The 27,512-nt window shown below is 44.4% G+C and overlaps 3 protein-coding genes across 12 annotated transcripts; 2 read left to right on the plus strand and 1 right to left on the minus strand.

The window, feature by feature from the left end:
- Positions 1 to 105: 105 nt before the first annotated feature.
- Positions 106 to 2,264, plus strand: ATP6V1G2 (ATPase H+ transporting V1 subunit G2). 2 transcript variants are annotated; one of them, XM_080807155.1, is made up of 3 exons: positions 106 to 274; positions 548 to 648; positions 1,159 to 2,264. In XM_080807155.1, exons 1-3 carry the CDS (start codon positions 193 to 195, stop codon positions 1,330 to 1,332), a joined length of 357 nt encoding a protein of 118 aa, XP_080663281.1. In that variant the 5' UTR covers positions 106 to 192; the 3' UTR covers positions 1,333 to 2,264. The 2 variants fall into 2 exon arrangements, with proteins under 2 accessions (XP_080663281.1, XP_080663282.1); XM_080807156.1 differs by having other exon boundaries at positions 119 to 274; positions 1,594 to 2,264.
- A 1,207-nt stretch (positions 2,265 to 3,471) lies between these two features.
- DDX39B (DExD-box helicase 39B) lies at positions 3,472 to 16,625 on the plus strand. Of its 9 annotated transcripts, none has more exons than XM_080805450.1 (12): positions 3,472 to 3,700; positions 3,790 to 4,030; positions 5,392 to 5,604; positions 6,628 to 6,755; positions 7,039 to 7,131; positions 10,622 to 10,805; positions 11,899 to 12,017; positions 14,317 to 14,448; positions 15,577 to 15,686; positions 15,785 to 15,929; positions 16,072 to 16,219; positions 16,389 to 16,625. In XM_080805450.1, the coding sequence occupies exons 2-12, from the start codon at positions 4,012 to 4,014 to the stop codon at positions 16,403 to 16,405; spliced, it is 1,308 nt and encodes a 435-aa protein (XP_080661576.1). In that variant the 5' UTR covers positions 3,472 to 3,700; positions 3,790 to 4,011; the 3' UTR covers positions 16,406 to 16,625. The 9 variants fall into 9 exon arrangements, with proteins under 9 accessions (XP_080661576.1, XP_080661577.1, XP_080661580.1 ...); XM_080805451.1 differs by having other exon boundaries at positions 3,612 to 3,700; positions 5,260 to 5,604; XM_080805454.1 differs by having other exon boundaries at positions 3,612 to 3,700; positions 5,360 to 5,604.
- A 292-nt stretch (positions 16,626 to 16,917) lies between these two features.
- MCCD1 (mitochondrial coiled-coil domain 1) lies at positions 16,918 to 17,773 on the minus strand (the record flags this gene model as incomplete). Its single annotated transcript, XM_080807057.1, has 2 exons — positions 16,918 to 17,103; positions 17,609 to 17,773. The coding sequence occupies 2 exons, from the start codon at positions 17,771 to 17,773 to the stop codon at positions 16,918 to 16,920; spliced, it is 351 nt and encodes a 116-aa protein (XP_080663183.1).
- Positions 17,774 to 27,512: the final 9,739 nt, after the last annotated feature.

Here is a 27,512-nt window from a genome sequence, read left to right on the forward strand (position 1 = left end):
GGGGAGACACCGGTGCGGAAGGCTGAGCAGAAAAGGGGAGCACTAAGACCCAGGGGTAGTGGAGGACTGCAGCAAGGAGCTGGTGGAAGAGAAGTAGGCGGTGTATGTGTGTGTGTGTGTTGGGGGTGGGGTTGGGGGGAGCCATCTGGTACCTTGGTAGCATCCAAAACATCATCAGCCATAACGACAGAAATGGCCAGTCAGTCCCAGGGTATCCAGCAGCTTCTGCAAGCCGAGAAGCGGGCGGCTGAGAAGGTGGCAGATGCCAGAAAGAGTGAGTCTCCTCTACTCTCCCTTAGGAGTCTGGAAAGAAAATTGGGGGGGTGGGCAATAAACCTTCCAGTCCCTGGGAAAATCCAAGGTTGGTGGGGAGAAAGCTGGGGCTGGGATGGCTGATTAGGAGGAAAGAAATTAGGAGGAAAGAAATGGGTGGGTGTTAGAATCTAGCACCTGGTTGGCAGAAAAACTTTCTGGAAAGCAATGACCACTACTATCATGTTTTGTGAGGGGGTCTACCCCCACCCTCTGTCCTTTCTTCTGCTTCCAGGGAAGGCCCGGCGTCTGAAGCAGGCAAAGGAGGAGGCACAGATGGAGGTGGAGCAGTACCGTAGAGAGCGAGAACAGGAATTTCAGAGCAAGCAGCAGACGGTGAGTTGTGGGACAGTTGTGAAGGGACCCCAGTGTGCAAGTTGGTGGGTGTATCTGATAAGGTGTGGACAGGGTGATTCTACAAGAAAATAAGGTGGTAAAGGGCTGAAGGGGACCCTTAGCAGGGGCCATGTTATTGATAAAGACATGTGATAATGAAGAGAATCTGAGACATTTGAAAAACTTGTACAGCTTTTGGGGGGAATTGCCACCATCTCTGTGGAGTATAATGTCATTTGGGGTGGAAGGTAGAGTTTTATGGTCACATATAGTGAGGTAGTGGGGGTTTTACAGTCTGTTTTAGGATGAAGTTGCATGTCAAGTCTCAAAGGAAGGAGAATTGTGTTGCTTTCTTTGGTGTCTGGCTATTTCCATGGGATGGGGGTGGTTTTGACAAGGGCTTTTCTTCCTGGCCTTGCTCCAGGATCTTCCTCTCCACCTGCCTGGACCCTTCTTTCTCTGTTTCTGCTTTTGCCTTTCTCTCTTCTATCCCTTTCCCAATCCCCCCAGGCCATGGGCTCCCAGGGGAACCTGTCAGCTGAGGTGGAACAGGCTACAAGACGCCAGGTGCAGGGCATGCAGAGCTCTCAGCAGAGAAACCGAGAACGCGTCCTGGCCCAACTTCTTGGCATGGTTTGCGACGTCAGGCCCCAGGTCCACCCCAACTACCGGATTGCTGTCTAGGATCCACTGTAGGGCCTGAATGTTCCCTTCCATTTCCCTTTCTCAAAGAAATTCCCCAATCAAAATTACCTCCCACCATCTTCGCTGCTTCTTTCCCACTTTCTCTCCATTCCCTGGAAATTATAGGGGCAAGATCCAATAATTCTGTGAAATTTAGAAGTTATTCTGTTCAGATCTGAATCTCCTTATTGTTCTTTAACCTTCACTGGGACCTTGTAAACTCCCAAGTCACCCTCACCCAACTCCTCTTAAAATTTGTAGTGTGGAGAAGTCAGGATGTGGAAACACTTTGGTTTCAGAGCCTGGCACACTGAGGTCCCTGCCACTTGCTGGGACAGGACAACCTGTAGTCCAGTGTCCTCTACAGGACTGAAATAATGACGACGACGACGATGACGACGACGTTACCTACCTTATAGGGTTGCTGCAATGATTAGGGATCACTCTGTTAAAAGCCTAGCATGGTTTTTGGCATATAGTAGCTGTGATTCAATAAATGGCTGTTTTATGGCATTTTTACTACTCCCTGCCCACCTGCCAAAACCTAAACACAGCTGTTTCCTCATATTTGTCAATGGCTTTCTAATTCTACTTGTTCATTCTGTGAACCTAATAATTCTCTGAAGATCTTTCTGCCTCTTTTCCCCCAGAGCTTTATGATCCCTGAAAAGTAATGAAGATCTCATTTAGCCTCTCTACTGTGATTCCAGGAAGATGTTGAATTTCTTTGTCTTTTTGTCTCTAAGTTATGTTATGTCTTTATTGGGTTTCCCCTTTTCCGATTTCCCCAAAGGCCCATCAGATGCTCACTGCTTCCTGAGACCTAAAGTGGTGCTATGTTCCCTTGTATGCATGGCTTTCCTTTCTGCATCCTCAATATCCTTCCCTTTGTAACAATGAGAAAGTGTCAATAAAAGAACTATGGGCAAATCAACTGGTGTGTGAAACAGCTTCCTTTTGCTTCAGCATTTCTCATTTTCAGTCACTCTCTTGTTCCTTATTTACATATTCTCCAAATGCCCAAAAGGGCTGTTCTTTGAAATTTGTTGGAAAAACAAAAGGTGCTAGTGTGTTATTTCTCTAAAGTGAGAAACGTACGTGGTTACTTGTCGGGAACCTGAGAACTATAGATGGCAGCTATAGAAAAAAGCTGGTGTAGGAACAAGCACTCTTTGTCCCTTATCTTGCTTTCTTTTTCTTTCTTTCCTTAAAAAAAAAAAAAAGATTATTTATTTATTTGAGAGAGAGCAGAGTGAGAGAGAACATTCATAGCAGGGAGGGTCAGAGGGAGAGAGAGAAGCTTGAGCAGGGAGCCTGATGCAGGACTGGAGCCCACAACCCTGGGATCATGAACTGAGCCAAAGGCAGACGCTTAACAGACTGTGCCACCTAGGTGCCCCAAAACTTGGAATACTTAGGGTCGGAAAAACTGCCTAGAAGGGCACCATCCTTGAATCACTGTTATCTCTCAGCCACAGAAAGCACTGCCTGCTTCACCAAATGAAAGATTTGAACCAATGAGGTAATCCACAGTGTAATTATTAACCAGACTCAAACAGGGAGGCAGGATACAATAGAAATAAAATGTATTTTTTTTAAAGATTTTATTTATTTATTTGATAAACAGAGATTCCAACTAGTCAGAGAGGCAGGCAGGGAGAGAGAGGAGGAAGCAGGCTCCCTGCTGAGCAGAGAGCCAGAACGTGGGGCTCGATCCAGGACTCTGGGATCATGACCTGAGCCAAAGGCAGAGGCTTTAACCCACTGAGCCACCCAGGCGTCCCCGAAATAAAATGTATTTGTATCCTGGTTCTGTCACCTCACTAGCTTTGTTACTTTGGACATGTTGCTTTATTTGTTTGCTTGTTATAAAATGGGAATAAGGATACCTATTCCTTAGTGCTAAACAATTAACTGTGATAACAGGTAAAGAGCCAAACGTTTGCTGTCATTTTTGACATCACATCTGACTTCTGAGGCATTATCAAAGACTGGGATATTAAAGGTTTCATTCAGGAAAAAATTCAAGCTGAACAATGGGGCTGCTGGAAGCGGGGCTAAGGACATTCTGGTCGAGTTAACAATATTTGTGGGATGTTGTGTAACCCTTATTTTGGGCAAATGCCACTCACCGTCTCCACCCCTGAGAAAAAAGGTAGGGTGAGGACCCATGAGCGCGCTTCAGGTTGTTCCTACCCCTCAGCTGGGGTCAGACTAGCTATAGCGCAGACGCACCCGGGTCACCTTGACTACCGAGCCAAGGACCCCGTGGGAACTCTCAGTCCGCGCCATCCTGTTCCACTGAGCGGGGCGCCCACGGAGAGGTGCCTAGAGAGAAGACCGGCCCGGCAAGAACCTAAGGGAAGAGGTGAGGGACGTGGAGTAGACGGGGATAAGAGAAAAAAGGTAACAGCGGGAGATGATGCTAGTTTCCTTAATGTCTTTTGTTACTTGCAGTAGCGGAGGAATTAGAAGTGGCTTAAAAAAAAGAACAATCCACACAGGCATTTTCTAAAGGCAACCCCACCGCGCGCGGAACGATTGACTCTGGAAAGATCGTCTTCCGTTCTCTTGCGCCTGCGCGCTTGCAGCCGAGAAGGCGGGAGGCCCGGGGATGAGGGAAGCCGAGAGCCGGAAGTGAAGGCAGATTCCCTCTTTCGTCGCTGTTGCTGCCGCCATATGCGCTCGCCTTGCTCAGGTAAGCTTTGGCCTTCAGTATCATCCGCCTCCATCTGCGTTTCTTTGCGGTCATCCTGTCCAGTGGACTCCTGATACCCGTTCCACAGGCTATGGTCTGGTCCCTGGGGCCTAGCTGGGTCATTATTTCTACTGCCTGCATTCCTTTTCCGAGCTCTAAGAGTGTCGGGGGCGGGGAAGAGGTAGGGATGCTAGGGGGCCCAATCCAAGATGGTGGCCCCAGCGCCATTGTGTTTCTTTTGCTTACTGCTCCTTTGCTGCGCTCCTTGTTTATCGGAGGCCCTGGCGATGGTGGGAGGCGGCGCTAGGTGTTCTCTGGTCCCGGGCATTTGCGGAGGGCGGGGCTCTTTTCACCTTTTCTCTCTGGGTCCTCTTGATGGCCCAAGGTGGGGAATAAGAGGAGAAGCCGGTTTCTGGGCCCAGTTGGACTTTTCTCATCTGGACTTACGAACTTTTGTTTGGAACATGTTCCGCATGTTTATGCACGGTGTCATTGTGTGATTATCGGAAGGGAGTCTCACGTGAGGAGTAACGCAAGGGTGATGTGAGACCTCTTGCTACGGTTTCTGTTAAAGCTGGAGCGAGCGTCTCTCTCAAATAGTTCTTGCTTCTCATTGTATGGGGAAGAGATGAATACTTTTCTGGCTGAGCCATTTCTCTTACACCCCCCCATCCCCGTCAATCACACAGGGATTTCTTATGCACCAGAAGGAGGTTACTGAGGAGTGGGAGGTAGATGGCAGCCACGTGATGTTTTTATTTTGAGAAGTGAGCGCTTTCTGCAATGATGACCTTTATCTATCACCCTTGACTGATGGCTGCTTTGTTAGGGAGATTATAGGGAAAACGCAGAGTTCCTTTGAGGATCTTTAAGGATTTCTCATTATCTTGTTCTCTCCATTCTCCATTCCTGTCTCGTATTTTGCTTTTCATTTTCTGTTTTCTTCATTACTGTTACAGATCAGGAATTCATATGCTGGTTCTCGCCTTCCTACTTCCTGGTTTACGCTACTCTGATCCTTATCTTTTTTGGGAATTTGTGTCTTAACCACATCACTTGGGGCCACTGTGTTATGTTTGTTCTTGCTTTTATGTTTTGTGGTCCTCTTAGTTTTTTTCCCCAGGTAAAGGTGTCGTACGTTAGGGAAAGTGGGAAGAGTGTGGGGATGGGAAAGAGGTGGTGAAGGCTTTGTTTGTGACTAATAAGTCTTCCATCTGTTTTTTCCCTAGCTCTTCTATCACAAACTACGGTTGGTTTTTTTTTTTAAACTGTTGCTCAAGCCCCCACTTTCCTTTCTTGTTTTCACTTACTCTGTGTGAACCCATCCAGAGACCCCTCCCCTTCTCCCCCTGCCGGCCCAGTTATGGCAGAGAACGATGTGGACAATGAGCTTTTGGACTATGAAGAAGATGAGGTGGAGACAGCAGCTGGGGGAGATGGGGCTGAGGCCCCTGCCAAGAAGGATGTCAAGGGCTCCTATGTCTCCATCCACAGCTCTGGCTTTCGTGACTTCCTGCTGAAGCCAGAGTTGCTCCGGGCCATTGTTGACTGTGGCTTTGAGCATCCATCAGAAGGTAAATTTTCTTTCTGGTATATTCATTAGGCTCCCTAAGGATACAAGAAACAGGTGTGTTAAACAATCTCTCAGGTGATACATACTTTAGGCTGGATCAGGAAATAAAGGGTCAAAAATTATTTTAGCAGTAGGAAAGATTTATATAGATTGTTTTTCCATATATGATACTTGAAAAGCAACTTAACGGGACTTCCGGGACTTCCGTTTGTCCTTGTGACTGGTTTATTCTTCTTGTTTACTTGTTTTTTTTTTTTTTTTTTTTTTAATTTTGTCATTTAGGTTTCTAATTTTGAATGTCCAGAGAGAAGCTGGTTGGACCTTTAGTCCCTCTCTGTTGGGCCAGGCCAACTCTGGTCTCTGGAAACCTTGATGGCTGATCTAAAGTGGGTGGCTTCTGGGTCAGCTACCAAGCCCTTCAGAGTTGCTGGGTTCTGTGGCCTAAGGCGTGGCAAGCTGAGTAGGAGAAATGGCCTGGGGCAGGCACTCCTGTCCTAGATTTTTACAGGTTAAGGAGGATAGGGACAGAGTCAGGAGCACTAAAAGTGAGCTGTTGGTAGGTGCAAGAGGGTTTTTAGCAGGATGGAGGAGGGGGCGCTGGAGTTGGAGGCTAAAGCAAGAAGGAACTAGGAAGGCCTGCTTTTGGGATGAATTTGATTGAGGGAGAAGAGAGGTAGAAAGGGTCTGGAAATTGATAACCATTTAAGAAATTGAGTGGTGAGGGGCACCTGGGTGGCTCAGTGGGTTAAAGCCTCTGCCTTCGGCTCAGGTCATGATCCCGGGGTCCTGGGATCGGCCCCCGCATCGGGCTCTCTGCTGAGCAGGGAGCCTGCTTCCTCCTCTCTCTCTCTGCCTGCCTCTCTGCCTGCTTGTGATCTGTCTGTCAAATAAATGAATAAAATCTTTGAAAAGAAAAAAAAAGAAATTGAATGGTGAGAAATAGGCTTGGCATGGTGAAAAAAAAGTGGTGGAGTTATCTGGATACTGAAATCTAATTTATTTATTTTTTCTCCCCTATTTGTAGTCCAGCATGAGTGCATCCCTCAGGCCATTCTGGGAATGGACGTCCTGTGCCAGGCCAAGTCAGGCATGGGGAAGACAGCGGTGTTTGTGCTGGCCACACTGCAGCAGCTGGAGCCAGTTACTGGACAGGTATACTTGGGGAGAGTGCTGTGGAGGACATTTTGGTTAGAAATATTTGAGAAGGGTGTTTTCTCTTAGCCCTGTGATGCATTCCAGAGTTTGTTGCTAAGATGATTTCTGTCACCTTTGATGGCCATAGGGGATATTACATAGTAATGATGGGGTTAGTGGTTTAGATCTCGGAATTGAAGTTATTTATGAACTGTCAGATGTGCTTTTGTGATGGTTTGCTTCCCCAGAGGGCGTAGTAAAGGGATATATTGTTTGTCTCCATCTACTCACCCGGCCCCAGGTGTCTGTGCTGGTGATGTGTCACACTCGGGAGTTGGCTTTTCAGATCAGCAAGGAGTATGAGCGCTTCTCTAAATACATGCCCAATGTCAAGGTAAGCCAGGGTAAAGAGACCTGGGAGGGTGAGGTGTGGGGCTTTGAAGGCATTGAAGACTTGTAGACTAGCAGTCTTCATGTCCACAGTTTGTTAAATTACCTTTATGTGAAAGTCATGTACAGGTAATAATAGCTGGTAGGTTTCTGCAGACTTTGGTGTGCAAGAGATTTACATTATAGGGTTCACTTTTGAATACGCATTGTAATTTTGAGATGTTTGCTATGTTCTTTTTTTTTTTTTTAAAGATTTTATTTATTTATTTGACAGAGATCACAAGTATGCAGAGAGGCAGGCAGAGACAGAGAGGAGGAAGCAGGCTCCCTGCCGAGCAGAGAGCCTGATGTGGGGCTCCATCCCAGAACCCCGGGATCATGACCTGAGCCGAAGGCAGAGGCTTTAACTCACTGAGCCACCCAGGCGCCTCTGTTTGCTATGTTCTAATCTTGGAGAAGCTCTAGTTTGCTTTGGTTTTTACCAAGAGAAGGCTGGAAGCTCCAGAATATCTCTAGTGTGGTGTGTGAATTTTGAGGATTCTTTAAAATGGCAGAAAATTGAAAGATGTTTGGGGGCTACAACAGAATAGAGTTGGGTTTTCCATATGTAATCTTGGTTTTCATAGTGTGGTTCCCAAGCCCATAGTTCGGATGAAAATGCAGATTATGTGGGTACCACCCCAGACCTACTGGGTATGAATATGCATTCTTTTTTTTTTTTTTATTATGCATTCTAACAAGATCTCTGAGTAATTGGGAGTTTGAGAAGCACTGATGTGTATAACTTCCTACTGTCTGCTAGGATGTGGTGAAGAGTGCTTTTGTTTGGATTATTGGGATTTTCTCCTGTTAATCATTACTTCATGTGTTGAGTTCCTAGTCCTAACCTAAAAATAGTCATTTTTTTTTTAAGAGATTTAGTTTATTTGAGAGAGCGAGCATGCATGAGCCAATGGTGGGCTGAGGGAGAGGCAGACTCCCCTCTGAGCAGGGAGCCTCACATAAGGTTCAATCCCAGGACCCCAGGATCATGACCTGAGTGGAGGTCAGGTGCTTAACTGACTGAGCTAAACTAGTCTTAAACTAAACAAAAAGTAGCATTAAAAGCCAAAGTAGCAATAATATCTGTGTGGGCTAAACATGCTGGAGTAATGTAGGCGGCCTCGTAATGAAAAGATTTGTGTTCTCCTATCTGTAATCTCACTTCACAGAAGGTAATGGTTAGTTAACTTTTTTTTCCTTTTTCTCTAATGGTTCTGTGACACCAATATTAGTCGCTCTTCTCTTTTTATCAAATTCCAGATGTTTTTGATTTTTTTCATGAAAGAGTGGTTGGTTTACGTTATTCTTTTGTTACATGAAAATTAATTTTAATTCCTTAAATATAATTTAAACGCCATGTGTGTGTGACGCATATTTCGGTTTTTACGTTGTCCGATCGTTGTCCTTCCACCAGGTCGTCTTGTTACTGGTTGATTCTAAAAAGTTGAAAACCAGAGAAGTTTCCATTGTTATGATTATTGAAACATTTATTGTTGGGCTCATTAGTGAGCAAGGATTGCACTTCCTCCTCTATAGGCCTAGCTTACTAGTTTATGTGGCTTAAAAGAATTTTTTTTTTTAAGATTTTATTTATTTATTTGACAGGCAGATCACAAGTAGGCAGAGAGGCACTGCAGAGAGAGAGGGGAGGAAGCAGGCTCCCTGCTGAGCAGAGCGCCTGATTTGGGACTCGATCCCAGGACTCTGGGATCATGACCTGAGCTTAAGGCAGAGGCTTTAACCCACTGAGCCACCCAGGCGCCCCTAAAAGAATTTTTTTAAGTTTTTTTTTTTTTTTTTAGTAATCTGTACACCCAGGGTGGGGCTCAAACTCAAAACCCAGAGATCAAGAGTTGGATGCTCTTCAACTTAGCCAGCCGGATGCCCCAAAAGAGAATATTTTTTGTGTTAAGACTGAATACAAATTGTCATGATGTTTTCTTACTTTTGTTTAAAATTGTGCTAAAGTGGGCGCCTGGGTGGCTCAGTGGGTTAAAGCCTCTGCCTTTTGGCTTAGGTCATGATCCCAGGGTATTGGGATCAAGCCCCACATCAGGCGCTCTGCTCAGCAGGGAGCCTGCTTCCCCCGCCCCCTCTCTCTGCCTCCTCTCTGCCTACTTGTGATCTCTGTCAAAAAAATAAATAAAATCTTTAAAAAAAAATAAATAAAATTGTGCTAAAGTGACTTGTTTGAGGTTGGGCTGGTTCTACAGAATAGCCTACGTCTGGATTGTCTGGTTACTCCCTTAATGGTGTTGTTTAAGTTCTTTCTTTCTAATTTCCTTTAACTGAAATACATATTTGAAAGCTTGACTAATTGAAGTTAAACATTTTTGGCAAGAAGTTTTGAGTTGATAATGCTGTGTATATCCTGTTGCAAACTCGGTTGTCCTGTAATTAGTGATTTTAGTTTTTTGTGACAGTCTCATCCTGTGATTAATTTTTCTTTCTTTGAAACTAGAAAGCAGTTTCTGGTGTCATTTGATACTGTATTAAGGCTCAGATCCACAACAGATATTCCTCTTACGTTTTTATTTTTAAATATTTTATTTATTTGGCAGGCAGAGATCACAATTAGGCAGAGAGGCAGGCAGAGAGGGAGGAAGGGAAGCAGGCTCCCTGCTGAGCAGAGAGCCAACCCTATGTGGGGCTTGATCCCAGGACTCCGGGATCATGACCCGAGCCGAAGGCGGAGGCTTCAACCCACTGAGCCACCCAGCCGCCCTTCCTTTATGTTTTTAATGTGGAATAATATGTTTATGTTGAATCAGTAATTTCATAAGGTTGATGCAAAAAGGCATTTAAAAATCTGAGTTCAGAGGCTCCGGGGTGTTTGGCCAGTTGAGCTTCAGAGTCTTGATCTTGGTTCAGGTTTTGATTCCTGGGTTGTGAGTTCACACCCTACATTGGGCTGTACACTGGGTATGGAGTCTACTTTCAAAAAAGAGAGAAAGAAAAAGAAAAATCTGAGTTTAGTTAGGAAAAACTTGATGTTCCATCATTAGTGTTTTGTGATACCTTGCTCTGGTGATTTTTTGTTAGCCTTTTTTTTTTTTTTTGAAGTTTGTTTATAATTTACACCCAATGTGGGGCTCAAACTCATCCCTGAGATCAAGAGTCAACATGCTTTACCAGCCAGATGCCCTTGCTATCCTCATTCTTAGAATGAAGTCTTGCCACAGAATCAGGGGAGGGAAGATTATTAGATTAAGTTAGAAGAAAATGCTAGTCCTGACTGCTCTCATTAGCCATATAACTTTGGGCAAGTCACTTTTGTTTCTTAGCTTCAGTGTTTGGGCATCATAATAAGAATTTTAGATTGGGTGATGTTTAACATTCCTTGTAGCTTTGAGATGTTCTAAGAATTCATTTAGATTGAAAGGATGGAAACTGTGGGGAGAGTGGACTCTTTCCTTGCTTGTGAGACACTGTTTTCTCCTGGGTTAATACAGGTCGCGGTGTTTTTTGGTGGTCTGTCTATCAAGAAGGATGAAGAGGTGCTGAAGAAGAACTGCCCGCATATTGTTGTGGGGACCCCTGGCCGCATCCTCGCCCTGGCTCGAAATAAGAGCCTCAATCTCAAACACATTAAACACTTTATCTTGGATGAATGTGATAAGATGCTTGAACAGCTCGGTGAGTGGCAACGCTGGGTAGGGCTAGTGATCTGGGAGTTGCCCTTCAGAGCCAGATGATGTTTATTTGCTACAGGAGCACTTCAGTGCCAGGACGACTCTTAATCTATCACCCATGACTGATGGCTCTGGCTCCCCTCTTGGTTTTTCTTAGGCTTTTTAAGCAACCTTGGTGATCAAGGGGAAGTGTGTTTTGTCCTTCCCTTCTGTGATGGAGGTTTCTTTTTCTTTGAGAGGAGTGACTGCTGATCTTAGACATTAGTCACACCACTGTTCTTTCCTTTTTAGCTTCTCATTGGGAGTATTTGGGGGGATAATAAACTGAAAGAGGAAAACTGTTTACTTTCTCGCATCCCCTGCACAGCATGTATCAGAATTTATAGCTGAATAGATCTTTAGACCTAAGATTAATGTGGAGAGTTTATGGGATTTTCTGTAATCCAATATGCCACAAGAAAGGCAAATCACCTTTAAGAACCCACATTTGATACATGAGACGGTGGGGATGGACATAGCCCCAGGGATAAGTCATTCCAGATCATCTCTGGCTGTTACAGATGGTGACCTATAAGGTGGGCTTCAGGTAGAGGGATCTCACTTGCCTGGCTGGATAGAAAGTACGACCCAGAGGAAGCATGGAATGGACTCTGACAGCTACAATGTAATTAGGTGTGCAGTATTTGTGAAAAGTTGGGCAAGGGGAGAAAGGGAGAAGGGCCTTGTAAAGCATTTTTCAAGGGTTTTGGGCCTGTGAGCCTCTGCGGTGGGCTTCATCTCCATATCATAATTGCGAGATTCAGGGTTTCATTATCCGTTTGGCTGGTTAAAATAACCATTTAAAAAAAACTATTGCTTGGTTAAAACAAAGCTGGAATCTGATCCCAAGTCTTTATTTCAGATTTCATTGTGTTATTGCAGTGGATGTGATTTTATGGTGGTTCAAGTGAATAGAGCACCTGAGACCAGTCTTTTTGTGAAATGAATCTTGCTTACCCTTTTCCAGCAGTCTTCACCTCACTGGGGAGGCTGTCTCTCGTCTTTATCTATGACATAATGCTTCTTTTCTTCTATGATTTTTTTCCTTTCTTTTGTAGACATGCGTCGGGATGTCCAGGAAATTTTTCGCATGACCCCCCATGAGAAGCAGGTCATGATGTTCAGTGCTACCTTGAGCAAAGAGATCCGTCCTGTCTGCCGCAAGTTCATGCAAGACGTAAATACCCTTCTACCTTCTCTTCCTCCACTCCCTGCCCACTGCCTCCTCCCCTTCCGCGCCCTCTTCCTCCAGACTCCCTTGTCCTTCAAGTACCAAGAAGGGGGCACGTGCCCATCTGGGAGTGATGACTCCTTGAAGAGACACAGAGGCAGAGACAGCTAGTGTTAGGGTCTGCGCGGGCGCCAGGGAAACTCCGGAAGACTTGGTCGGGTTAACTTGAGAGCGGGTAGTGTTCGACCTTTTTTTTTTTTTCATCACAGCATTTTTGAACCTCTTTCTTTTTGGGGGAGGGCAGAATATTCTGCCCTACCCACCCACCCATCGTCTCCTACATAGCCCTTTACAGCCACGCACCCTCAAAGTGGCATCGAGCAGACAGTTGGAGCCTTCTGCTTCCCAAAACTCATAACCTCCCGGTGGCAGGAGAGCAAGAGAGGGACAGACAGATTGCAGGGCATGTCCAGAAGAAGAGCAAACAGCACAAATGAATCCGCTCCCTCCCCACCTCCAGGGGTGGGGGCCTTTGGCACCTCAGTCCCCGATCCCTTACTCCTTCCTGTCCACACCTCCTCGCACCCATCCGGAGTCTCGGTTGATGTGAGCCGGCAGCAGAGAAGCACCGTGGAGCGGCGGGGGAAATGCGGACGGCACCCAGCGGTGGATGGCGGCAGCGGAGGCCGCGGGGAAACCTGACCAGGAAGCTGAGGACCAAACCAGCCTCTTTTTCCGTTCCCGGTTTTTTTCCTGAATCCAAGGCGTGCCGTGCTCCCTGTTTCCCCCCATATGTGTTGGGGGGAGGGGTGTCCTAAAAGGGGGGGTAGATTTTTTTTTTTCTTTTTTAAAACAATTTTTTAATGCTCAGAGGAGAGGGATATGGGAAAGGTAAAGTGAGGAGCTCCACTTGGATGTGACCAGGTGGGTGTCAGGGTTTGGGGCTAGATGGGGCCTGTTGTATACACAGTGCAGTGTATTCTTTCCCCATCCTATACTGCTCCTTCCCATGGGGGTGTTAACTGTCTTTAGCTATACTTGGGGCTAGGATTAGATTTGAAGGAGGCCATGGAACTTTTTGAAAAGCCTGCCTGTCCTAGCCTGCTTTCTGGGATTGGGCTTCTGGTTTTCTCCTGTGCCACACTTCCTTTCCTAAAATCTTGGACCCTGGGTGTTCATGTTAATTATGTCCCCAGGTTTGTGAAGAGTGCTAGGAAACTTGGACTCAGGAGTTGATTCTTGTGTCAATTTATATTTTTTTTATGTTGCCTTCCTCCCCTTCAAGGGTTGTGTGTGTGTGTGTGTGTGTGTGTGTGTGTGTACGTGTGCGCATGTGTGCGCGCAGATGAATATGTGTTTGCTGCTCTGAAATTGTTTCTTAACACCATTTAATGGTACCATCCCTGTAATACTCTAGTTGGTTTGACTCTTAGTTCAGAGACCAGTGCCATCTGAACTATTCCCGTGTAGTCTGAGGGCAAGTTGTTACTCATCTTGAGTAACCTTTGCTTCTCTTTCATGGCATTTTTGAGACCGTCCATTGTAGCATTCTGATCTGAAGATACCCATCCTCCTGATGTGGATCTGATTTTCTTAGTTGTTTTTTTTTTTTTTTTTTTTTTTTTTAGTTGTTTTTTTTTTTTTTTAAGATTTATCTGAGAAAGCATAAGCAGGTGGAGGGGCAGAGGGGGAGGGAGAAACACTCCCCATTGAGGAGGGAGCGTAATGAGGGGCTTGAACCAAGGACTCTCAGTTCATGACCTGAGTTGAATGAAGGCAGATGCTTAATCCACTGAGCCACGCAGACGCCTCCTCATTCTCTTAGTTAAGAGAATGCTCTAATGAAGCAATCCTTGTCTTCCTCTGTATTTTTACAACCATCTCTGAGTTAACTCTGACCTCAAGTCACTCTGTCCCACCAGTACCCAGGCATTTAGATCACATTCTCCCTTTGGGGATCATCTCCCATTTTCTTTACTCTGGCACCTCCCATTGAGGTAATGGCATCTTGCCAATGGGTGGTCCCACTGCTCCTTTTCCTTTTTGGAAAGTTCCCTTCCCATGCCTGGTTGAGGTTGGGCAGTCTTAAAACTCATCTCTGATAGGGAGAAAATTTAGAGCTAATGTGGAAGAGACCACATTAAAATGGGGGTATTTTTGGGGGTATGGTGGGATTTTCAGTTTTCTCTTCTCCCCATCCCCCCATGGGGTGTATTGGAGATCAAGTTCCTCCACCCCCCCAGGTTTAACCCCCCCACTCTGCCCTCCTCCCGTTCCCCACCCCCTACTCCCCCCTCCCCCCCAGCCAATGGAGATCTTCGTGGATGATGAGACGAAGCTGACGCTGCATGGGTTGCAGCAGTACTACGTGAAACTGAAGGACAACGAGAAGAACCGGAAGCTCTTTGACCTTCTCGATGTCCTTGAGTTCAATCAGGTCAGTTGTTCAAGGTCCAGTAGGTGGATGAGCACGTCTCCAACTGTAGCAGAAAGCTGGTTAAGTACCCATTTATTGAGGATGTGATGTGATACGAGCGAGAATAGTAGAGAAATTGCCTTTAAATGAAATTCCTTTTTTTTTTTTTAAAGGTTTTATTTATTTATTTGACACAGAGATCACAAGTAGGCAGAGAGGCAGGCAGAGAGAGAGAAGCAGGCTCCGTGCTGAGCAGAAAGCCTGATGCGGGACTCGATCCCAGGACCCTGAGATCATGACCTGAGCTGAACGCAGAGGCTTTAACCCACTGAGCCACCCAGGCACCCCCCCTTTTTTTTAAAAGATTTTATTTATTTGACAGAGATCACAAGTAGGCAGAGAGGCAGGCAGAGAGAGAGAGAAGGGGAAGCAGGCTCCCTGCTGAGCAGAGAGCCTGATGTGGGGCTCGATTCCAGGACCCTGGGATCATGACCTGAGTAGAAAGCAGAGGCTTTAACCCACTGAGCCACCCAGGCGCCACTAAATGAAATTCTTTTAAATGAGAACTTAAACAAGGTGAGAGCTGCTTTTCTGTTCCATGGCTGTCATAGCCAGGTGTTTTGTAAAGAAAAGCTCAATAAAGAAAATTCTTAGAAAATTCTTGGGATTTCATAAGCTTGTAAAGATTCCAAAATATTTTGGGTTTGTTAGGTTTTTAAATGTTTCTTCTCATGCTATTTATTGAGAAGAAACGCCCCATCGCTTAACCTGTTGTGTGGATTTATTAGCACCAAAAAAACTTACTGAAATTAATGTAGATTGCTTATATTTGTTTCTAATGAGTAGGAAATACTGGTCATGATCTTTCCAGACTTTAGTTTTAATTTTTATCACTTTCTCATTTTTACTGTTAGCTACGTTCTATCTGGTAATTTTGGTTACTACTCTCTTTACCTTCTCTGCAGCATGTCTGCTCAGGAAAAAGCGGAGCCGAGTAAGAAAGGCTTAAGTTACATTTAGAACAGAGGAGGAATATGTGATGGGGATTAGGAGGAATTCTTTAGAAGAGTGGAGTTACTGAATACTCTTCTCATACATAATCTCTCACGTATCCCACATGGACCCACATCCCCTAACTGTCACACCCAGGTGGTGATCTTTGTGAAGTCTGTGCAGCGTTGCATTGCCCTGGCCCAGCTCCTAGTGGAGCAGAACTTTCCAGCCATTGCCATCCACCGAGGGATGCCCCAGGAGGAGAGGTGAGTCAGAGATGGAAAGATGTTTTGTGTCCTTGGGAAGGAAAAGAGACCATTGAGAGAAGGGACTCAACATTTTTCTAATTTCCTTTCTCACAAAGGCTTTCTCGGTATCAGCAGTTTAAAGATTTTCAACGACGAATTCTTGTGGCTACCAACCTATTTGGCCGAGGCATGGATATTGAGCGGGTGAACATTGCCTTCAATTATGACATGCCTGAGGATTCTGACACCTATCTGCATAGGGTAAGCTCCAGTCCCATGTGGGCATCCCAGTGTCCCATCTTGCTCCCTGGTTTGCTGTCTTCATACCTGATAGTCTCACCCCTCCTTTTGCTAATCTTCCTACTTTGGAGTTGTCCCAGTGCTACCCTCTGTCTCCTTCTAGGTGGCCCGAGCAGGTCGGTTTGGCACTAAGGGCTTGGCCATCACGTTTGTGTCAGATGAAAATGATGCCAAGATTCTCAATGATGTGCAGGATCGCTTTGAAGTCAATATTAGTGAGCTGCCTGATGAGATAGACATTTCCTCTTACAGTGAGTATGGGTCTCATGGAACTGGCTCCTCAACTCTTGAGAGTCTCCTCTATCTTTCCTCACTCCCATCCTATCCTGTGCACCCACAAACTACAGACCTCTGCATGCATGGGGGCAGGTCCCTGCCTTGTCCATGTCTTGTCCTAATTGTGCCACATTTTCTCTGCAGTTGAACAGACGCGGTAGAAGACTCACCCACCTATTTGGAATGTGACAGTCTGTCCCTGTTCAGGAGATGACAGTGGGCATGGGGTGAAGGAGACACTACTGCCACCTACCCCTGATAACCCCCACCCCCACCCCATGGCTTCCCCCTTTTGCATCACCACCACTCCTAAACCCCTGTTTCCGGAATTCTCTGAAATTTTTTTTAACAAAACTAAAAAACACATGCGTCTGTGGTGTCTGTAAGTGTTCTATCCCTTTATTGGATTTGGGGTGAGGTTGGACCATGGTTCAGTGTATATTCCTATAAGGACTGTGTGCCCTGTTGTGGGGCCCAGGTCAGATGACAAGGGGTCAGAGGGAATGGTAATGTGACTAAGAATGCAGAGGCCATGGCTCCCTGCTACTTCCCAATTGCTGCCCTTTGTGGAGGTGTCTTCCATTTTTCTGGGATGTTTCTGACCCAAAGGCCCAGTGTGGGTGGTATGTAGTGTTTCCAGTGTTAGAAGGTAAAGTGGGAACTGGTGGGAAGCTTAGGCGTCTCCTAAGCTCTCTCGGTGTCTCCTCATCTGTTCCTTCAGCTTCTGGATCTTGAGCACCAGGGCCTGGGCTTCCCAGGCCCCTTCTTGCCCTTCCAGTAGGGCCTGGTACAGCTCCAGCTGCTGCTCCAGCAATTCCTCGGCCTGAGCCAGCTCAGCTGTGGGGCGGGGCCGGGGACCCTGAGTGAGGGGGGGCAGAGGGGAGGAAGCATCAGCCAGGGCAGGGGGCTGAGGCTTGGGGCAGTCTGCCTCACCTTTGAACCCTATTGTATTAACATGGTCATCAGCTGTGAAGCCAAGGAAGCTTCTGTCTTAGGCATAAGCCTGGATGGGGGGTGGGGGCAGTTTCCTTCTCAGGGGTTATAAATGGACTTGTACAAGGAAGGATACAGAGGAGAGGACTGGCTGTCCCTACCCCCACTAAGAAATAATTAACTGTTAGGGGAAATTCCTGTTCAAGGACTTCATGGACTCCACAAGAAGGGAGGGCTATGGGGAAAGGGAGCCCTGAGGTCTAGAGGGGTGGGGGTGGGGAGGGTGCTGGGGATCTGGAAGTTGGAACTAGGCCAAGAGCTCTGGGGGTGGGGGTGGTATCTACTTGGAGCAGGCCCCTGACACAAGATGAAAGGGAATCCTCCCCCCTCCTGCCCCCCTACCATCTGCCCCCACACTTGCTGCCACTTACCCTTGGGGATGACCTTATCTTCCCACTGCATGTGGAGCTGGTTTGTTCTGTGCTTGCCTTGGGGCTCTGAGAGCAGCACCTCCAGGAGCCCTGGGGGGCCAGAGGCCAGGAAGGCAGGAGGAGGCGACGGCAGCAACGTGAGAGCCAGGCCAGAGGGAGTACCATGGCCGGTGTAGCAGGGAGCTGTTTGAACTGCTTGCCACCAGGAACTGGCTCCTTCCCTCTAGGCTTTGGCCTCGCTTCAGTGACTGGCCCTGCCCAGTGCCCTGCCCCTACTTTTACCTCCCTCCCAACCTGGCCCCAGACAGTTTTCCTGATGTGAAAAATTTCCTGCCTGTTGAGGCAGAACTTGGCTTCATTCATTCATTCATTCATTCATTTATTTTAAAGATGTTATTTATTTGGGGGAGAGCACAAGCAGTGGGGAGAGGGATTCTCTCCACTGAGCAGGAAGCAGTGCATGGAGCTCCTTCCCAGGATCCTGGAATCAAATCATGACCTGAGCTGAAGGCTGATGCTTAACCAACAGAGGCACCCAGGCACCCAAGGCAGAACTGCAGAACTTGGCTTTAGAACACTGGTGCCCTTCCTACTGAGTCTTACTGTCTGTCTTTTTTTCGCACTTTGTTTTTAATAATCTCAGTTCTGCAAGGTACAAGTTACATTGCTGGTGTGCAGGAAACTGGCTCAGGAGGGTTACCTTCAGGGTAAAGGTCCACTGCTGGTTGGTGGAAAAGTGCGGAGGATTTATGCCCCGGTCCACCTAACTTGAAAGCTCATAGCCATTGACCTGGCTCAAGTCTTGATTACACCTTTATTTCCATTTTTTCCTTCTTGCTGGCACAGAATGACATTCCTTCTTGTCTGCATTGCATGTTGTAGGGGTTTAGACAACCGACTGAGCCACCCAGGTGCCGTGACTTCACTTTAAATCCGTAGTAGAACAAAAGCTCTGTTCACACACCATGCATGTGTGACGTGAGCCTTGTGTACTGGTGTTGGCCTTCTTGCAGTATATCCTGAAATGTCCTGTGGCTGGAGGGCACTGCTACATCCCTATGGACAGAAATGGCTCAGAAGGGAGTGGATGGTCCCAATTTTGATCATCTGGGAAAAAGGTAGACCCTCAGAGAAAAGTATCTCAGAAAACAAAATGACTGGAGAGTAGGCAGTTGCTAACCAGCTCACTATCTTTGTGACATCATGCTGAATTTGGAGGGAAGATGACCTCTCCCATAGCATGGGGATCCAGGAACCAGGGAAGGTGATCTTCCTGGAGGTCAGTGGCTCTCAAACTTAGAGGTGGGGTTGCTGAAGTACCTTTAGATGAGGCCAAACACCCCACATTCCCCATAGCTGACGTGTTCTCACTTTTCAATGGAAAAAGAACCAAGAACTTCAGGATTTTGGGGGAAGAGCAGCTTCCTCATGTTTCTTAGTGATAGGGTCTGCATGATTCATATTTGACTTGCAGTATATGCATGGCTTAAAGTCTTAATTATTGGAACACAAGAGGCCCAAACTAATGTTATGGCTATGGGGAACTATCCAGTATAAGGTTAAACAGACTACGAGCAACTAATATTGAAGCTAAACTCTCCACATTCATAAATTAAAAGCAAGGTTTGTAGCTATTAAGAAATACAGCAAATGAAACTTTTAAGACAATCTAAATGATGCACTAATAAGGTATCCTTCCTGAACACTAGGCATTTCTACCATCTGTGTTTCTTTTTTTTTTTTTTAAAGATTTTATTTATTCATTTGACAGAGATCACAAGTAGGTGGAGAGGCAGGCAGAGAGAGAGGGAGAGGGAGAGAAGCAGGCTCCCCGCTGAGCAGAGAGCCCAATGCGGGACTCGATCCCAGGACTCTGGGATCATGACCCGAGCTGAAGGCAGCAGCTCAACCCACTAAGCCACCCAGGCGCCCCACCATCTGTGTTTCTATTTTAGGTTATGAACTCCAAAATGGACTAACCTAATAATTTACAGTGGGTAGTTCTAAACCCTAAGTTAAAATAAGAGTCTATGGATTGGGGTTTTGTTCATCTGTGAGAACTGGTATAAAGGAAAGGCTGCTATTTGAATCAGTTCAAATCTATTGAATGAGTTTTAGATCTCATAATCCTGGAAATGAAGGAATGAGGATAAATACATACAAGCCAGATTACTTAATTTAATGTTACTGTATGTTTTTGTTACTCTTGGGCATCTCATGTCTTTTTTTTTTTTTTTTTTAAGATTTTTTAATTCATTTGAATGAGAGAGTATGAGGTGGGGGGAAGGGCAAGGGGAAAGGGAGAAGCTGACTCCTGGATGTGGGGCTCATCCCAGGACCCTGAGATCATGACCTGGGAAGAAGACACACTTAAATGACTGAGCCACCCAGGTGTTCCTCTCAGTGTCTTAATAGAGGTCCCCCCCCCCCCGCCCTTTTAAGAAAAGGCTTTATGTCTAATAGACACTTAATCAAATGAGAGTTGGGCCTGGCTTCTGCAGGTGAAGTCTGTTTTCAGCCAGGGACAAGCAGAGGATTATGGGGAACATCACCGATAAGGTGAAAGGGCTGCAGAGCTTCCTGAGGCCAATGTGCTGATACTGCATCCTACCCAGTGGATTTGCAGGACTGAGGTGACTGACATAAATTACTGGACCCTTCATATGACACTCCTGTCGAGATGGGTACTTAGGAATATTGAAGTCCACTGAACTTGCTGGGCAATTTTTGTTCTTGTCATAGGTGATCTTCACAGTAACCTTTCAAGAGAGCTTTCTCATTTCACCTCTTTTTTTTTTTTTTTTAAGATTTTATTTATTTATTTGACAGAGGTCACAAGTAGGCAGAGAGGCAGGCAGAGAGAAAAAGAGAGAGAGAGGAGGAAGCAGGCTCCTCACCAAGCAGAGAGCCCGATGTAGGGCTTGATCCCAGGACCCTGGGATCATGACCTGAGCTGAAGGCAGAGGCTTTAACCCACTGAGCCACCCAGGTGCCCCTCACCTTTTTTTTTTTTTTTTTTTCATGTGGATGTCCACTTGTTCTAGCACAATTTGTTGAAAGATTACCTTTTCTCCATTATATGGCCTTTGCTTCCATCTAAAAAATCAACTGACTCTATTTATGTGGGTCTATTTCTGGGTTCTCTATTCTGTTCCATTAATGTGCTTGTTTTCTCACCAGTACCATATACACTGTCTTCTTCTTCTTCTTTCTTAATTTAAGAGAGACACAAAGATAGTGACATAGAGCATATGTGAACACAAGCTGCTAGGGAGAGAAAAGCAGGCTCCCCACTGAGCAGGGAGCAAGGGCTCAATCCCGGGACCCTTGGATCATGGCCTGAGCCAAAGGCAGACACTTAACTGACTGAGCCACCCAGGCTCCACACACTGTCTTGATTACTTGATTATAGCTTTATAGTAAGTCTTGAAGTCAGGTAGTATCAATCCTCTAACTCTGGGTTCTTATGGTAGACTGGTTATTCTGGGTCTTTTGCCTCTCCATATAAACTTTAGAATCACCTTGTCAATATCTACAAAATAACTGGCTGATATTTTTAATGAGATTGAGTTGAATTTAAAGATCAAATTGGGAAGAACTGACATCTTGACAATATCAAGTCTTCCTATCCATGGATATGGAATATCTTTTCATTTATATAGTTCTTTGATTTCTTTCTTTTTTAATTTTTAATTTAAATTCAATTTAAATTCAATTTTTAATTTAAATTTAATTTAAATTCAACATAAAATGTATTATTAGTTTCAGAGGTAGAGGTCTTACATAATATCCAGTGCTCATAATATCAAGTGCTCTCCTTAATGTCCATTACCCTGTGACCCCATCCATCCACCCCCTCCCCTCCAACAACCCTCCATTTGTTTCCTATGCTTATGAGTCTCTTATGGTTTGTCTCCTTCTCTGATTTCGTCTTGTTTTGTTTTTTCCTCTCTTCCCCTATGACCCTCTGTTTTGTTTCTTAAATTCCACATGTGAATGAAATCATGTGATAATCATCTTTCTCGGGTTGATTTATTTTGCTTAGCACAATACCCTCTAGTTTCATCCATGTCATTGCAAACGGCAAGGTTTCATTGTTTTGAAGGCTTCTTCTTCTTCTTCTTCTTCTTCTTTTTTTTTAAGATTTTATTTATTTATTTGACAGAGAGAGAGAGATCACAAGTAGGCAGAGAGGCAGGCGGGGGGGGGGGAAGCAGGCTCCCCACCGAGCGGAGAGCCTGATGCGGGGCTCGATCCCATGACCCCGGGACCACGATCCGAGCCGAAGGCAGAGGCTTAACCCACTGAGCCATCCAGGTGCCCCTGAAGGCTTCTTCTTTATCCATTCATCTGTTGATAGACATCTGGGCTCTTTCCATGGTTTGGCTATTGTGGACATTGCTGCCATAAACGTTGGGGTGCAGGTGCCCCTCCGGATCACTACATTTGTATCTTTGGGGTAGATATCTAGTAGTACAATTGCTGGGTTGTAGGGTTGCTCTACTTTTAACTTTTTAAAAAAATATTATTTATTTATTTATTTGACAGAGATCACTAGTAGGCAGAGAGGCAGTCAGAGAGAGGGGGAGCAGGCTCCCCGCTGAGCAGAGAGCCTGATGTAGAACTCAATCCCAGGACCCCGAGATCATGACCTGAGCCGAAGGCAGAGGCTCAACCATCTGAGCCACCCAGGTGCCCCTACTTTTAACTTTTTGAGGAATCTCCATGCTGTTTTCCAGAGTGGCTGCACCAGCTCTCATTCCTACCAGCAGTGTAAGAGGGTTCCCCTTTCTCCACACCCTTGCCAACATCTCTCATTTCCTGACTTGTTAATTTTAGCCATTCTGACCAGTGTGAGATGGTATCTCATTGTCGTTTTGATTTGTATTTCCCTGATGCTGAGTGATGTTGAGCATTTTTTCATGTGTCCGTTGGCCATTTGTTTATCTTCTTTGGAGAAATGTCTGTTCCTGTCTTCTGCCCATTTCTTATTTGGATTTTTTGTTCTTTGGGTGTTGAGTTTGATGAGTTCCTTATAAACCTTGGATACTAGTCCTTTATCTTTTTTTTTTTTTTTTTTTGTCAGAGAATGTGAGCACAGGCAGACAGAGAGGCAGGCAGAGGCAGAGGGAGAAGCAGGCTCCCTGCTGAGCAAGGAGCCCGATGTGGGACTCAATCCCAGGACGCTGGGATCATGACCTGAGCCGAAGGCAGCCGCTTAACCAACTGAGCCACCCAGGCGTCCCACTAGTCCTTTATCTTATAAGACATTTGCAGGGGGCGCCTGGGTGGCTCAGCGGGTTAAGCCTCTGCCTTCGGCTCAGGTCATGATCTTGGGGTCCTGGGATCAAGCCCTGCATTGGGCTCTCTGCTTGGCGGGGAGCCTGCTTCCCCTTGCCTCTCTGCCTACTTGTGATCTCTGTCAAATAAACAAATAAAATCTTAAAAAAAAAAGAGACATTTGCAAATATCTTCTCCCAATTTGTCAGTTGTCTTTTGGTTTTACGGACTGTTTCCTTTGCTGTGCAAAAGCTTTTGATCTTGATGAAGTCTCAATAGTTCATTTTTGCCTTTGTTTCCCTTGCCTTTGGAGATGTGTCTAGCAAGAAGTTGCTGTGGCTGAAGTCAAAGAGGTTGCTGCCTGTGTTCTCATCTAGGATTTTGATGGAGTTCTGTCTCAAATTTAGGTCTTTCATCCATTTTGTGTCTATTTTTGTGTATGGTGTAAGGAAACAGTCCAGCTTCATTCTTCTGCATGTGGCTGTTCAATTTTCCCAACACCACTTGGGGAAGAGACTATCTTTTTTCCATTGGATATTCTTTACTGCTTTATTGAAGATTAGTTGATGATAGAGTTGAGGGTCAGTTTCTGGATTCTCAGTTCTGTTCCATTGATCTATGTGTCTGTTTTTGTGCCAGTACCATACTGTCTTGATGATTACAGCTTTGTAATAGAGCTTGAAGTCCGAAATTGTGGTGCCACCAGTTTTGGTTTTCCTTTTCAACATTCCTTTGGCTATTTGAGGTCTCTTCTGGTTCCATACCAATTTGGGGAGTATTTGTTCCTACTCTGTGAAAAAAGTGGATGGTATTTTGATAGGGATTGAATTGAAGGTATGGATTCCTCTAAGTAACATAGACATTTAACAATATTTTTTCTTCCAACCCATGAGCATGGAATGTTTTTCCATTTCTTTGTGTCTTCCCCAATTTCTTTCATGAGTGTTTATAATTTTCTGAGTACAGATTCTTTGCTTCTTTGGTTAGATTGATTTCTTTCCTCAGAGTTTTGTCAACTTTTACTTGTTCATTGCTAGTATACAGAAGGTCCCTGACCTATGATGGTTTGACTTGCAATTTTTTTGATTTTAACACATTCAGTAGAAAGCATAATTCAGATATTGAATTTTGATCTTTTCCCAGGCTAGTGATGTAGTACAATACTCTCTTGTAATTCTGGGCAGCAACAGTGAGCTGCAGCTCTCAGTCAGGTATGTAATTGTGATGGTAAACAGCCAATATACTTACAACCATTCTATACCCATACAACTACCATTTTTCACTTTCAATATAGTATTCAAGAAGTTACATATTTTATTTAACACTTTTTAAAAAGTTTTTATTTATGTAAGTAATCTCTACACCCAATGGGGTTCAAACTCACAACCCTGAGATCAAGAATCATTTGCTCTTCTGACTGAGCCAGCCAAGCACCCCTCAACACTTTATTATAAAATTGTCTCTGTGTAAGATAATTTTGCCCAAGTGTAGGCTAATGTAAGTGTTCTGAGTATGTTTAAGGTAGGCCGGACTTAGCTATTGTGTTTGGTAGGTTAGGTGTATTAAATGAATTTTTGGTCAAAACGACAATGAGATACCACCTCATGCTGGTCAGAATGGCTAAAATTAACAAGTCAGGAAATGAGAGATGTTGGCAAGGGTGTGGAGAAAGGGGAACCCTCTTACACTGCTGGTAGGAATGAGAGCTGGTGCAGCCACTCTGGAAAACAGCATGGAGATTCCTCAAAAAGTTAAAAGTAGAGATACCCTACAATCCAGCAATTGTACTACTAGATATCTACCCCAAAGATACAAATGTAGTGATCACGAGGGGCATCTGCACCCCAACGTTTATGGCAGCAATGTTCACAATAGCCAAACCATGGAAAGAGCCCAGATGTCTATCAACAGATGAATGGATGTAGAAGCCATCAAAAAAATCTTGCCATTTGCAATGACATGGATGGAACTAGAGGGTATTGTGCTGAGTGAAATAAGCCAACCAGAGAAAGACAATTATCATATGATTTCACTCTTATGTGGAATTTAACAAACAAAACAGAGAATCATAAGGGAAGAGAGGAAAAAAATAAAATGATGAGATCAGAGAAGGAGACAAACTGTAAGAGACTCATAATCATAGGAAACAGAGGGTTGCTGGAGGGCAGAAAGGTGGAGGTATGGGATAACTGAGAGATGGACACTAAAAAAAAGACTTAAAAGAAGGCAAAAAATGAATTTTTGACTTAACAGTATTTTCAAATTATGATTGACTTACTGAGACATAACCCTATTGTAAGCTGAGGAAAATCACTTTTCCTCTATAGAGAAAAGTGATTGACTTATATATTAACCTCATATCCTACAACCTTGCTATAATCATTTGTTCTTAGTTTGTTGTTGATTTTTTGGATTTTCTACATGGACAATCATGCCATCTGTCAAAAAACCCAGATTTATTTCTCCCTTCCCAATCTGTATACCATTTCTCCCCTTTTTTTCTGTTTTATTGCATTAGCTAGGACTTCTAGTAGAATGTTGAAAAGTGGTGAGAGAGAACATCCTTGCCTTGATCCTGATCTTAGTAAGAAAGCTTTTAGTTTCTCCCTATAAAGTATGATGTTAGATTTAGGTGGTGTTTTTTTTGTGTGTTTGTTTTTTTGTAGATGTTCTTTATCAAGTTGAAGTTCTCTATTCCTCGTTGACTAAGAGGTTTTTTGTTTTTGTTATTTTTTAAAATCATGAATGGGTGTCAGATTTTGTCAGATACTTTCTCTGCATCTATTGATATGATCATGTGGTTTTTCCTTTTCAGCATGTTGATATAATGGGTTATGTTAATTGCTTTTAAATTGTTGGACAAGCCTTGTGTACCTGGGATAAATCCCACTTAGTTGCAGTATATTGTTCTTTTTATATATTGTCGATTTGATTTGCTAATATTTTGTTGAGGATTTTTCTATGTATGTCCATGATAGATAAGGATCTGTAGTTTTCTTTTCTTTTAAAGATTTTATTTATTTATTTATTTGTTAGAGAGAGAGAGAGAGAGAGAGAGCAAGCACAGGCAGACAGAGTGGTAGGCAGAGGCAGAGGGAGAAGTAGGCTCCCTGCCGAACAAGGAGCCCGATGTAGGACTCCATCCCAGGACGCTGGGATCATGACCTGAGCCGAAGGCAGTCACTTAACCAACTGAGCCACCTACGCGTCCCAAGGATCTGTAGTTTTCTTTCTTGTAATATTTTTGTTTGGTTTTGGTGTTGGGTAATACTGGCCTCATAAAATGAGTTAGAAGTGTTCTTCTGCACCTATCTTATGGAAAAGGTTGTGGAGAATTGCTATCACTTCTTACCTAAATATTTGGTAGAATGCACCATTCTACCAAATGAACCTATCTGGGCCTGGTGCTTTCTGTTTTGCAATGCAACATTATTCTGGGAGTATCTAATAATCCAGGGCACCTTAATGCATTAAATTTTGCCTCCTTAGTATCCTATAATCTGTTGAGTTTCTTAGTTTTTACCTATTTTCATGACCTTGAGAGTTTTGAAGACTACTGGACACATAATTTGGAGAATGTCACTCGGTGTGGATTTGTCTAATGTTTTCTCATGACTAGATTGGGTAATAGATTTTAAGGAAGAATACCATAGAGGTAGAGTGCCCTTCTCATCACATCATATCAGGGGTGTGCATGATATCAACATGAACTTTAACACTCAATTAAGGTTATTTCTGCCATGTTTCTCTACTATAAAGTAGTAACTTTGCAATTAGTAGTAGTTTTTTCTTTTCCATATTCTATTCTTTGGAAGTGAGTCACCAAGTCCAGCCCACATTCAAGGGAAGGACAAGCAAGCTCTACCTCCTGTAAAGGGAATTCTCTTCATATTACTTGGAATTATTCTGTAAGGAAGATTTGTTGGTTCCTTCTCTCCCTATTTTCAAATTTATCAATCATTTATAAATTTCTGTATGAACTCAATATTTAAAAAATATTTTGGGTTATAATCCAATACTATGATTATTTTGCTGTTCATATTGTTGCAGCCCTGTTCATAGGGAGCTTTTTCAGTTTGACTCCTGTGTCCCTTTGATATGCTCCTCTTTGGGGGAGGTACCTTTCCTTTCTGGCATTGCAAGATATTCCAGAATCATCCTGTTTTTTTTTTTTTTCTCTGTCTTGGCCATAGAATTAGCTTTTTTTCTAAGGAACCCTGGTTCCTTTCATTGGAGAATGACATTTAGAGGCCGAGATCTGGGTACTGGGTGCTCATTTCACTTTTCGAAAGAGGACACAGAGGTTCCAAGAGCTGCTTAAGCTCACACAGGCAAGTAAGTGCCTCCTATTTCAGCACCATGTTAAAGTTTGTTCAGTGCAGCCTTTAGTACCCAAGGTATGATGGCCAGTTCTCCATATATGTCTTTATTTGTTAAAGCTTCTGTGTTTTCAGTCTGTAGGGCTTAGGCATTAACAATTTAATTCCCTAATATTTGGAGACTTTACTAAAATAAAAAAAAGTCATGTTTCATGAACAAGTTTCATTTACAAAATTGACCAGAATAGGACAGAGGAAAAAGAGAGCAGAGAGGGGAATAGTTCTCTTTCCCGCTGCTCTTTCCA

Source organism: Martes martes, assembly GCF_963455335.1.
Source record: "Martes martes genome assembly, chromosome: 6".
In the NCBI taxonomy this organism is placed as follows: Eukaryota; Metazoa; Chordata; class Mammalia; order Carnivora; family Mustelidae; genus Martes; species Martes martes.